This window comes from Filicampus tigris, chromosome 9 (genome assembly GCF_054856515.1).
Source record: "Filicampus tigris isolate MCC_2025a chromosome 9, RoL_Ftig_1.0, whole genome shotgun sequence".
NCBI lineage: Eukaryota > Metazoa > Chordata > Actinopteri > Syngnathiformes > Syngnathidae > Filicampus > Filicampus tigris.
Window position 1 is genome coordinate 7,862,921 of NC_141225.1, and position 13,183 is coordinate 7,876,103.

General features: G+C 41.9%; 1 protein-coding gene across 7 annotated transcripts in view; it reads left to right on the top strand.

Moving 5' to 3' along the window:
- Nucleotides 1–13,183, top strand: part of ephb2b (eph receptor B2b) — a 174,452-nt gene that overhangs the window by 121,660 nt on the left and 39,609 nt on the right. For all 7 annotated transcript variants that reach the window (XM_086040181.1, XM_086040183.1, XM_086040185.1 and 4 more), the window contains 2 exons: nt 7,803–7,958; nt 12,201–12,536. In XM_086040181.1, coding sequence (XP_085896307.1) covers nt 7,803–7,958; nt 12,201–12,536 — 492 coding nt within the window. The remainder of the gene's footprint in view (nt 1–7,802; nt 7,959–12,200; nt 12,537–13,183) is intronic.

Below are 13,183 nucleotides of genomic sequence, written 5' to 3' on the forward strand. Positions count from 1 at the left end.
TGGTTCGCTTGTAATTTTTTTACGAAAAAACCCCAAACATTTACTTGTCATCTTTTCAAAACAAACATATATTTTTTTTTAAAAATCTGGGTTTTTTTGTAGCGAAAATATACCGAACAAAAGTTTCCAAGAAACCGAACTGAACCAATATGTGATTTAGCGTACCGTTACACCCCTAATATACCGGTGTGTGTGTGTGTATATATATATATATATATATATATAAATATATATATATATATATATATATATATATATATACATGCCTATAAATAGCCAAAACTCCATGTTTTGTTTTATGTACCCCAAAAATTCTTAAAAAAAACCGCAAACAAACAAAATACACATTTTAAAAGTAAGCCAAGATGTTAAAAACAAAGAGTGGGCATTCCCGCCTTCGCTGTGTACAATCACACAGGCAGCTTGTGTATCAATAAATTGATCATCGGCGTGTACTGAACAAGGAACGTGACTTTTCTAGTAGGTGCTTAATCAAATGACTGCACCAGACGTAGAAAACCTAGAGGGGGAAATGAAATGATTTGTGTGCATGTGTTTGGGTAGGGTGAAGCTAATGCCACTTGTTTAATGGCTTTTGCGCAAGCTTGATTGAATTAGATGGCAGTACTGCGATCCTAATTGAATTGCAAACGTTCCGTGTTACAAACATAGCGAGCTTCGGTTCCGGAGGGCTGATGATGAAAAGAAACAACTCAGGGCTCCGCTAAGATAACAATACTAAAGTATCAGTCAAGTTTTAAAATTTAGGGTTCTAGCACATCTGCCTTATAGAGTGAGTCAAGCCCCCCAAATTCTTTCCAATAATATGTTCTCTGCGCCCTCACTAGTCTAAACACCGCATTCTGATTGATATTGGGTTTGTGTAATATGAGCTAAGCAGCAAAATGCAAGTTTTTAGCCATCTTTGGATGGCGGCCATTTTGGCACTTCTGTCGACTGAAAATGACATCACAGTTACTCAGGGCTCAGGTAATGACCAATTACAGCGCACCTGTTTTCAGGATCCAAGCCATGATTTATCGTTACCTGAGTCTTGAGCAGTTGTGATGTCATTTTCAGTCGACAGAAGTAACACAATGGCCGTCCCTTGAGATGGCCAAAAACGGGTGGATTTTGCTTAACTCATATTCCTCATATTCCATAATTTGCTTAGAAACACCAACAGCCATGAAAGATTTCAAGCTAACTCTTTACTACAAAAGTACATTAACGTCAATTTTATTTTCACAAGAACCGTTGACAGTTCGTTTTCAGTGCATGAGGAGTTTCAGACCTCCAAAAAGTTGGATATACTGTAGTCAACGCTTAGAAGTGTTACAATGGTGTATGGTCATTGGACACACAAGTGTTGTGACAGATGGCGTACCCATTGTGCAGAGGGGACAATCAGGCACGAACTTTACTGCCCTATACTGCTCTGTTTGTTGAAACAGGTGAGTGAGCCAGCCTATTAAATTGGGGATTTTGAATGACATGCAGGACAAATATTAAAATCTCTGAGTAAGTTGATTTTTGTCAAAATGTGCTCAAAATGAGTTCTTGCACTTAATGTTGGTTTGCTATTCAGCAGTTTTGTGCCATCTTTAAATGGGAATGTTAAAGCAAGAGAGTACTCTGCACGGGGGGGGGGGGGGGGGGGGGGGGATCACGGTATGTGGTTATTTTTTATTTGGCTTCAAAGCCTTTGTAGTTCTCAGAAGATGTACAGTATTTAGAGGAGTGGATCTTTTATGTATGCATTTGATCAAATATAACATACTTTTCTGTATATTGGTTCAATACAAAACAGATAATATACACATATATTGTCCTTATTTATTTTATCATTTTTTTCCCCATACAGCTGGTTAGGAAGTGCGTGGTCCTGTGTGGCCCCCCCGTAGCGCTGATGAAAACATTTGGCAGCCTCCATCGTTTATGTTGTCTATCCCCTGCTCTAAAGGTCTATAGTTGTGTGTTAGTGTGTGTGCGTGTTTATGCATGTGTCTCTGTGTGTGTTTCCATTGGCCTCTCATCTTCCCAGCAGTGATTCCACCAACAGTTTTATAGGATACAACAAAGCCTGTTGAGGCCCCGAGGTTGCGCGCTGCCCACAGTAGCGGCAGTGGTAGCAGCAGTCTGGGAAATACCCGTCGTCCTAGTACACGCACACGCACGCACACATAGTGGTCATTTTCACTGCTTTCAGCACATTCTGTTTCTGCAGCATTCACAAATGCTTGCTTCTCTCATCCATGCCTATCCCCAGCATTCTCTTTCACACCCTGAATGACACACCAACACAGAAAAACACACATGCCTCTTGCCCGCTTTGTCTCTTCCGTGTTTTCATTATATTTTAGGGGAGGGTCACTTGATCATGAGCATCTTTGTGCACTTAGTTAAAGATGGGTCGAAAGCTGTTGATGTATTTTTTCAAGGGGTTGCATGAGGGCAAATGAGGCATTGTGGAAAGAAGAAATGGCGTGTGGCCTTGGGTTTTGTAAAGTGGGGTACGCACCAATTGTTAACATCTGAACCAAATTGAAGGTTTTGAGGAACCCCACAAATGATGAGAAACAAATGGCCAAGCTCGTGCTTAAGTATTCTAAAGCCTTAGCACTACAACAGACATCAGATTTGGGTGGGAAATTCTTGATTGTCGGCGGAGATACAGTCATGTGTGCAATGTGCTGTGTTAGTCATCTCAAGTACACCACAGACTGAATAAGAGCAGTATGAGTATGTTGTTTTGTTTTTTTCATCATCATTTGTGTGGTCTCAGATTTTCATTCGGTTAAGAGAAAATGGTGTAAGTGTATGTAACAATTTAACAAGTTTACACTACATAAATAGTCAATTCTTCTGAGAACAAATCGTTTTCCTCATGTGTTTCCACACACAGTCCAGCTGCAGGTCTCACTCCACCGTGTCATAAATCTCCCCATGTGTGAGGTTGAGATCCAGGAAACCCTTGAAAGAAAAAGGGAGCAAATTAGCTGCTGTAAAATGTGACTTGCGCCCTGACTCACTGTCTAGTTTCCATGCGGTAAGTCTTAAAATAAAAAATAAATGAATGATCACAAATGAAAGCCCTCGCGTCGCAATGTCATTAAAAGTGTTAAAACACGGACGGGCCCAGGTAGCGGGAGACTCAAATGAGGTGATATTTTAGGAATCAAACAAGGGTTTTCATCACAAAGAGTAGAACAATTTGAGCACCTTTTGAAAGGGAGACAGAAATGTTGATACGTTCCTTGAAACCTTGTTTGCCTGCTGTTTTTTTCTTTTTCTTTTTTTGTTATTGTTATCGCTGTGAGGTCTGACAGCACGTCTGCTCCACAAAATCAAACCACGTTCATGACAATGTCTTTACTTTTATGGGGGGAAGTTGCAACAAAAAGGGGCAGCTGTCACAGGCGAATATTTATACCCATAATTAATTCCTCTCGCTTTCTAAAAGTTGGACGAGACATCCGACGCGAGCGCGACTTCAAATGCCGCCACATTCTGGGAGAATTAAACCTGTGATCTATTGTTTTAATCACAGCCTTGCTTACATCTGGCATCAGACAACTGTCTTACGGACGCCGAGGGGGAAATTCCCCGTACGCCCTCCAAGCAGATGACAGAGGCACAGTGAGACATAAAATACTCATCCTCTTTAAGTGGATTTGATGCGCCAGGAATTCGTTGTTTGGAAGACTTCAAAGCAACACGCAGACGTTAACGAGTTACCTGCTGAGCCCATTTGAACTCAGTTGCTAGCAAATACAGCAGCACGAAAAACGTGTCTCAGAGGAGTTTGAGATCACATGGATGTCACAAACATGGATGAAAGATGATCTTATGCTATGTGGCAACTGCCACTTATTGCAAGTTAGGGATTTGAAACTGGGCTTTCAAATGAGGGCTAAGCCCGATTTAGGGTTCCCAAAGTTAGGCCCTAATCTTGGAATCACTAAACTTTAGGGTTTCAAACTAAGGTTCAAGCCAGTGGTAGAGATTCAAAGTAGAGTTCCATCCATCCATCATCTATACCGCTTATCCTCACAATGGCTGGAGCCTATCCCAGCTGTCTTGGGGCAGTAGGCGGGAGACACCCTGAATTGGTTGCCAGCCAATCGTAGGGCACACAGAGACAAACACACATCCGCACTCACAGTTGCACCTAGGGGCAATTTAGAGTGTCCAATCAACTTACCATGCATGTTTTTGGAATATGGGAGGAAACCGGAGTACCCGGAGAAAACCTACGCAGGCACGGGTAGAACATGCAAACTCCACACAGGGAGGCCGGAGCCGGGTTTGAACCCACGACCTCTGAACTGTGAGGCGGACGTGCTAACCAGTCCACCACCGTGCCGCCCCACCTCTGACTATTACAATTTAAAATTGTAGAGTTACAGCTACATTTTAAGTTTCGAAGTAGGGTTTTAAGACGGGCGTAGGGTTTAAAGTCAGGTTTGCACAGTAAGATTGTAAACCTAAGTTACAGTTTGAAGTTGGATTTCAAGACAGAAGTAGAATTTCAAACCAGGTTTTAGCTTTCCAAATATGATTTCAAGCCAGGGTTTTGAATTAGGGTTGTAAGCATTGGTTAGGATTTTAAAGCAGGGTGGTAAACTTGGGTTAGGGTTTCAAGCCAAGATTAGGATTTCAAAGTAGGGTTTCAAGTCAGGTGCAGTGTCTAAAGTTAGGGTGTCAAGCCAATGTTAAGGTTATAAAGTAGTGTTTAAAGCCAAGGTTAAAGTTTCATAGTATTGTTTCAAACCAGAGGTAGGAATTCAAAGTAGGTGGTAAACCTGTCTTAGGAGTTCCATGTAGGGTTTCAAGCCAGAATTAGGGTTTCAAAGTGGGGTTTGATTAGGTGTGGTGTCTAAAATCAGGGGTCTCAAGCCAATGTTAAGGTTTTAAATTAGTGTTACAACCCAAGGTTAAGGTTTCATGGGAGGGTTTCAAGCCAGAGGTGGTGATTCAAAGAAGGATGGTAAACCTCTGTTAGAATTTTGAAGTAGGGTTTCTAGCTATGATTAGTGTTTGGAACTAGGATTATTTTAAATTTAAGGGTGTAAAGCGAGGGTTTTAATTTAGGCATTCAAGTCAGGATTTGGATTTGAAGTTAGGGTTTGACATTAGTGGTAGATATGTATCTGTTGGCAAGTAGATACTTTATTGAACCTTAAAGGGAATTCTGGAGGAATAAAGGAACTAGTGAAACACTTTATGAAAGGTTTGAGTTCAGTGTTATGAGCAGAGGTGGGCATTTTACTCAAATTTGCTGGTTCGTTTATCACCATCCGTCAGCAGCCTGGGTACTCTTCTGCCGTCCGTCTATGCGCCTTTTTGATCAAATAGTAACTGCCAATCGGCCAGTCCGTCTATCATTTTAAAAGCGCTAACGTTACTGCTACCGTCGACCAACTTCTCTCTCCACCCCCCTCTGAGTGAAATGTGAAACGGAAGACTCACCGGCAGATATGAAATGGACGCCTAACAAAATATGTCCCCTTCTAGGATCCCTTAGCTGTACCCCTCAGCTGCTCTCCGTCTATTCTTAGTCCGCCTTTTTTTGCATTTCCCGTCTATCATTCATCGCCTACAAAATAGGCGTCCGTCGTAGGCGGATAGACGGAATGCCAATCTCTGGTTATGACTAAGGTGCTGTGGGTTTAAAATGAAAGTACACGTTTCAGTTTAAAGACCCAAGTCTAGTTTTGATATCTGGTCTTGTTTTAAGCATCACTAACTACTGAAGTAAACACAAATAGGTAGAACTGGCATTCATGCATTGAAATCGAGAATCGCAGTAGGGGTGGAAACAAGTGTGAATTTTATATGCATGAATATATGAATGAAATGAATATACAGGTACTGCATACTGCACAGTATTTGTTGGGAAATGAATGGAGAGGAGGTTTGGCAATGCGACAAAGAAGGCGTCTTGGATGTTTTACGCACGGTGGGGAACTATTCATCACTCGGCGGCAGGCCAAGCAGCTTGTGAATATTTGAATATAAAAAATCCCTGCAGTAGTAAAGGACTCATGGAGTTTTATACTTGCTAATCCTTTGCATTCTTTTCATTGTCGCGATTGTCACAGTTGCGACACATCCATCATCAACTGTGCCCAAAGTAAGACGCTGAATTCGTAAACATAAACCCTCCCGACCTCTCCTCCGCTCTCCTCTTTGTTCCCACCAGTGGACCCTTCTCCCCGTCAACACGTCTTTACGCCGCTTCTTTCGAAGTCGGTTTGATGGCAATTCCCTCACCAAGCGTCTTGGCCCGGCCGTCAACGCAATGGTTGACTGGCACTGAGAGTGTTCACGCCTCAAGTTTCACTTGGAGCATAACGAGAGAGAGAAAGAGAGTCCTCGTGCATCAATCATGGCAGAAAGCAAACATGTCAGAGCTGCTTAGTCTAATGACAAGTGGAGATGACTTCATGTGTATAGGTATTTGTGATAAGCGAAGTACGTGCTGCCTTGAAATGATTAGAAAGGTGTACACTCAGCAAGTAGCACTCTGTTAGCATAGCATAATTCCCCGAGTTGTTTTTCACTTACTTTCAGAATATCAATAAAAAAAAATACCAATGTGCTCGTGAAAAAATGTCTTCATGTGTCGATTCACAGTTGAACTGAATCAACTGGTCTCTTTTTATTTGTTGGTTTTTTTGTTTTTTTTCCATGTTTCGCGGTAACATTCAAATATGGCTTAGGCAGCTACTGTATGCTATTAGGCTAGCGGCATGCCAACTGTGTTTGAGTCTTAGAGACAATAAAAGCCAGGGTTAGGTTTTCAAGCAAGGGGTTTTAATTATGGTTTCAATCCACTTTTAGGGTTTTAAAGCAATATTTCAAGCCATGGTTAGGAATTAAAAATAGTGTTTCAAGCAAGAATTACTGTTGCAAATTGTGGTTTTAAATTCTGGTTTCAAGATAGGGTTAGTGTCTAAGAATATGTTTTCAAGACAGGCGTACAGTTTCAGAGTAGGGTTCCAAGCCAGGATTAAGGTTCAAAGTTAGGGTTTCAAAACGATCTTAGTGTTTAAAAATAAGGTTTCAAGACAGGGTTGGGGTTTCGAGTTACGGCTTCAAGAGGGACAACAAAGTTTTAACGAAGGGTTTCAAGACAGGGTTAGGATCTTAAATTAGGGTTTAAAACAGGGTCATGGTTTGAATGTAGGGTTCCAGGAAAAGATCAGGGTTTAAAATGAGGGTTTCAAAACTTTGGTTTCAAGCATGGGTTAAGGTTTAACGTTACAGTTTCCATCTTGACTTAGTGTCCAGGTAGGGTTGAAAACCAGGTTTAGGGTTTCAAAGTACGATTTAAAACTAGGGCTAGGATTACAGATTAGGGTTTTGAGCAATGTTTATGATTCGAAAGTAGGGTTTTCAAGCCAAGGTTAAGGTTTTAACAAGGTGAAAAAAACTTTGCAGCAATCACTTCAACCGCTCATAGGCTTAGTGCACAGATGCTCCAGTAAAGGTTTTGCCGCCTGTCTTCGCTTGTTGTGGACGTTCAGGCAGACTCTTAAAAGGGCTCCGAACAGAAAGCGAACCAGCAGATGAACGATGGGCAAGCAGAGGACTGTGAATTATTCACACGAACAGCATGTCGCGCTGAGAGCCTCCTCACAGGCGAGCCACTGCTTCTTCTCACTCGCTTCACATCACTTTAAATAGGATTTTAAAAGTTTGGGCTGCGAAGTAGGATTTCAATATACAGTATATATTTTTTGAACACTGATAAAGATTGTTCCTTAGTTTAACATTCCTCCTCTTGTGTCTTTCAGCGTGCCCGTCTGGATTCTTCAAGCCAACTCAGGGCGACGAGTCGTGCAGGCAGTGTCCCATTAATAGCCGCACCACCAGCGAGGGAGCCATAAACTGCGTCTGCCGCAATGGCTACTACCGCACGGACTCAGATCCCCTACAGATGCCATGCACGAGTATGTATTACATTGTTCATATTTACTTGTCTACCACAGAAGTGCCCAATATATTGTGGAAACTTGCGGTTTAGCGCCATCGTTTTTTATGGGTTATACACTCAACGTTCCTAATGCCTTTGTATATTGGAAAGCAGAGCTGCAGTTGTGATGCACTTTTCAGCTGTTTAGTGAACGCTGAGAGAACAGTCAACCACAAACACAATGAACACACTCATGCACGAGTTGCTGTCGGCCACAGCTCGCTTTGAGACACTCACGCAGACTCGCCGTGGTTTGGGCTCTCTTGAGCTCGCTGACGTCATACTCACCTGTGCTAGGCTTCACCTCATAAAGGTACATACTGTAGTTAACTTAACTTGATGAAATCAAATTTCCCCATTGGAATTAATGGACTTGCCATTAATTTATCCCACATATAAACAACAGCTTTTGAGTTACATTTATAATAATGAAAAAAAGCACTGTATTGAATGGAAAAAACAACAAAATAATAACAGAAACAGAGTAAACAGGTTTTAGAAAGAGTATTCTACGTACTGTTGTATTCGTGTGTTGATTGTGTGCCATTCAGGGGCTTTTTAGTGAATGACATCAAGAGCTCAAGCCGGTGTTGGCCGGTTATTGTTGGCACTCGTTGTGACCTACGACAGTTCTTTGTGAGTGTTGTCATTTTATGTTTTGATGTTTGTCTATTTTTCACCTCCAATAAATGGCATTACACCTTAATTTCACCATTTTCTTCACAGCACTGAAGCAGCAGCATGTCTAAACAAATGTTTGTTTTGTTCAAATATGATTAGAATTTGTTTTAAGCCTTAGGGAAGGGTAAAATTATTTCTTAAAAGGTTTTTTTCTGGTCTCATTTCCACCTATCACTGTAAAGTATGCCCCGCAATCAGTGTGGGGTTCACTGTATGCTGACTTAATTGAAGTGCCGAGCATGTTGTACATAGCCTCTCTCAAAGACGTGGCTGTCACATGTTTTGAGTGGATAGTGCGCATCTTCCAAAGATACGCACAAGGGCAGGCCGCCCTGTCCTCGACATCACACAGCCCTGATCAGAGGTTAGCGGGCCGGGGGCCGCGGCGCATTGAGAGTGGGGCCCACCGTGGCTCTTGTCATGCCAATGAGGCCGCTTGGAATTTGAATAAGAATTTGAAGCCTAGAGGAAGGAACGCAGGGATGACGGCGGAGGTCGATGGTTGTGGGAGGATCGGTCCAGCTAAAACAAAAGCGAGCAAGGAAGAGAAAAAAATATCCCCTTTCAACATTTTGCTCGCGTTGTGTTTCCTTCGCTCCCTTCTGTTTGTGCTGAAAGGACGAGATGAAGGCCCCCCCAACAAAGGAGATTTGCATAAGCCGGGCACTGGGAATCAAGCAGCTGTTGTGAAACGGAGAGAGCAGCGCCGTCACGTCACTCGCATTTTGTGCGGCACGACCCCCGGCATGATTAAAGCGAGGCCCACCAAAGCCAGCCTCCTAAGCTAATGTGGGGGTATTAGTCAGTGGTGGGAAGTAACCAAGTACAAATACTTGGTACTGAGGGGTACATAAGTACAAATACTTGGTTACTGTACTTAAGATTTTTTGTTTTTTTGTTTCTGTTCTAGCGCTTCTTCTTCTTTCATATGAAATGGTGGTAGAACTGAAGAATTACGGGCAGTCAAATTCAAATCAACATCACAATGTACTAGAGTACAATTTTCGTATTACAAGGGCTGCAATTTAGAAAAAAAATTGCTTCATTCATTCAGCTTTTAGTATTTGTATATGTCATTCATAATTTCAGTGCTTATAAAGTGTAGTTCACATGCTTACATATCATTGCTTCATCGAACATGAAATGTTGAAGTGATAAAACCACAGATTTCTTTGCATTATTGTTGTAATCTGATTTGAGATTTACTGACGTTGTTAATTGGTAGTAAACGTTTAAGAGACTGCAAGTGAAAGTGTTGAGTAAGTTAACAACTGTAATTAACCCATTTACGCCGGGAGCACATGATGGTGTTTCTACCACTAAAGCCGGGAGCGTTGTTGCGTTTTCTACCTTTAGAGCCGGGAGATACGATATGCCATTTTTTAAAAAATCCAATTATTGGTCTCTTCGCCAATTAATATACGGTACACGTGACTGTGTCGTGAGCCCTCGGAGGATATCCCGGAATTTTTTCGAGCAGTAATAGCGGACGCAGACAATCGCGGGACCTCTGAAATGACTGACGTAGTGATTAGACGACGCGCTTGTGGACTTTGAACCAGTGGAACAAGTCGATCTTGATATATGTTTGTAGACAATGACGATATCGACAGTTTTGTAACACAATTGAGGATGGTAATTACCACTTGATTTTTTTTTTTTGTCATTAATAAAAATTGTACTTCTCTTGCAGTGACACTTTATTTTTACATCTTCGATTGAAACAGTAAATAATAATAAATTTGGGCCTGTGTGAAAGCCACATGCCTAAGCTCTCAAATTCTTTTGGTATTATTTTTTTATCTTCAACAGGGGCCGAGAATGAGTTATCAATTATTTTATAGGTGTTGAATTTCTGGGAAAACCTCAGATTTAAGATAGTATAGTCGCCCATAGGTTTTGGGGAGATGTCATGGGAAGAGGATCTTGAAAAAAAAAAAATGATGAATTGACATAAAAAAGACATACAGCAGAGAGAGAGATGTCGATTCAGCCACGATTGATACCTTAATTGATTGAGATAGTAACCCGCTATTAGTATAGTCCCATAGGAGGTGTTGCATTTCCATCTCGAGGAGACAACCATGAAGGAGGGCTTCCTTCCATAGCTGGAGGTGCGTCAGATGCCAGCACTTAAATGAAGTTAAATAAGAAACAATTGATTCAGATCTGTGGGGGGAGTCCAAATGTTTACCTCATTAGCCACCCTCCATAGTTCGGTGCAAATGCCGGAAAAACATAAACAGAGTAGTGTATTTGTTTGGCCTTCCAGTCAACGTGTGGGCGGAACCCCCAAGCAAGGGTGTTTTATCAACTTTGGTCACTCTTCATGGCACGGCTCCATGGGAAAAATTCAAAGGAAACACTTTAATGTGGGCACCAGATCAAAACATGGGATCCAGTGAATGGGAGTCCCTGAGGGAGGATGGCAGCTCCCTGACTTTTGAGACCTTTAGTATTGATCAATCAGTGCATTGTTGCTACTGAGAAACTGAGTGACTGATATTTTAGGGGTTATTTGCAAAGTGCTTGATTTCTTTTGGAAATCCATCAAAGATTGACTGGATTGTGCACCCTGGGCCAGTTGCCAGCAAATCGAAAATACATTATTGACAAAAATATTAACACTCAAATTTACACTAACTATATAAGGTAAAGGTGTTCCGATCAGGTTTCCAAGAACAATCACATGGATTAGGTGCACATTTTTCAATTTTAGAGCTTATCATTAATAATTGTAACAATGGATCTGTCAATTATTTGTTTAGATGAATTGCTCAAACAGATATAAAAATATTCTCTCCAAATTTCGATCCCTTTGTTATACAAAAACAGGACATTTCAAATCGACAATACAAAAAATGCTTAAACATATATGTTATGGCAGAAATTCTGTTTTACCATTAGCTTCAATGTTGATAGTCGAAGGTAGTTCTGACTCGTCCATAGTAGCACATCTTATCCATGAATTCGAATTTCAATTACTCACACGGACTCAAAGAACCTTTTTTGTCTTCTTGTATTGAAGGTTTTGTAATCCAACAAAGTCAGCAATCTCATTCAGTACAGCAGATGGATGACATGTACTTAGACTATGAGCACGGTCAAAAGCTGTTTGCTTCCGTGACTACCAGCAACGACTATACACTAAACACTGTCTACTATGCTACTACTACTGCAAGTGCAGTAAATCTTTGCTCTGCAGGCCAGCTCTTACGCCACAGGCTGGTGTCTAGTTAACTGCAGGCTGCAAAGCATGAGCTGCAGGTGACTGATTTTTTTGTTCGCCAATGAAAGGCATTGATCGACATATGCCAGTCACATACTTTTCCATGGAAATTGGCCGATCACAATCGGAGCCCGCTGGATCAAAGAACCACTAGTTTACTAATGTATTGAAAAGACTGTTGTGGTGTTATTTCTTTACAAGGGCCATCGCCAGCTAGTGGCCCGGCATGCTCATTCCTACTTTTCATTTGCCCCCAAAGTTGTCGGTAATTATACTCATACTCACTCCAGAATCTCTTGCGTCCTCCAGCGGTCCCTTCGGCTCCACAAAACGTCATCTCCAGCGTGAATGAGACCTCGGTCATGCTGGAGTGGATGAGCCCTCGAGATTCGGGCGGCCGCGAGGACGTCGTCTTCAACATCATCTGCAAGAGCTGCGGCGGCGGCCGAGGTGGCTGCACGCGTTGCGGCGACAACGTCCAGTTCCTGCCCCGCCAGCTGGGTCTGACGGAGCCGCGGGTGTACATCAGCGACCTGCTGGCCCACACGCAGTACACATTCGAGGTGCAAGCAGTCAACGGCGTGTCGGACCAGAGCCCCTACTCGCCACAATACTCCTCCGTCAACATCACCACCAACCAGGCTGGTAAGCAATCTTGTGCTGTATAAAAGGCCTGAAAGTGATATTTGGGTAAAAGCATCTTCATCTTATGCTCCTCTTTTAAATAACTTTGATAGAACTAATCGTCACCTTGTAAAATATTACTTGAGTTCGTGTGACATTCAGTTTGTCCCGTCAGGGGTTGCCATAGAGCAGGGGTGATAAACTCATTTTAGCTCAGGGGTCACATAGAGGACAATCTATTATGGTATATACCAAGTGAGCCAAAAAAATTGGCGTCAATTATAGGCAGATTTTTGCTATTCGCTGGTCCCTATTGCCCCAGAACACAGGGGGTAACTGTAAATACAATGGCTTGCGAAAGTATTCGGCCCCCTAGAAGCTTTTGACCTTTTGTGACATTTCGGGCTTCAAACATAAAGATATGAATTTGGATTTGTTTTGGTGTTAAGAATCAACACCAAATGGGACATGAAGTGGAATGAAATTCATGCACTATTTAAAACTTTTTAAATAAAAAAAATGTGGCGTGTGAGTTAATATTTTGTAAAACCACCTTTTGCTGCGATTACAGCACGGGGTTCGTCTGTGTCAGTTTTGCACATCTCAAGACTGAAATTTGTGTCCATTCTTCCTTACAAAACAGTTCGATCTCAGGAAGATTAGATGGA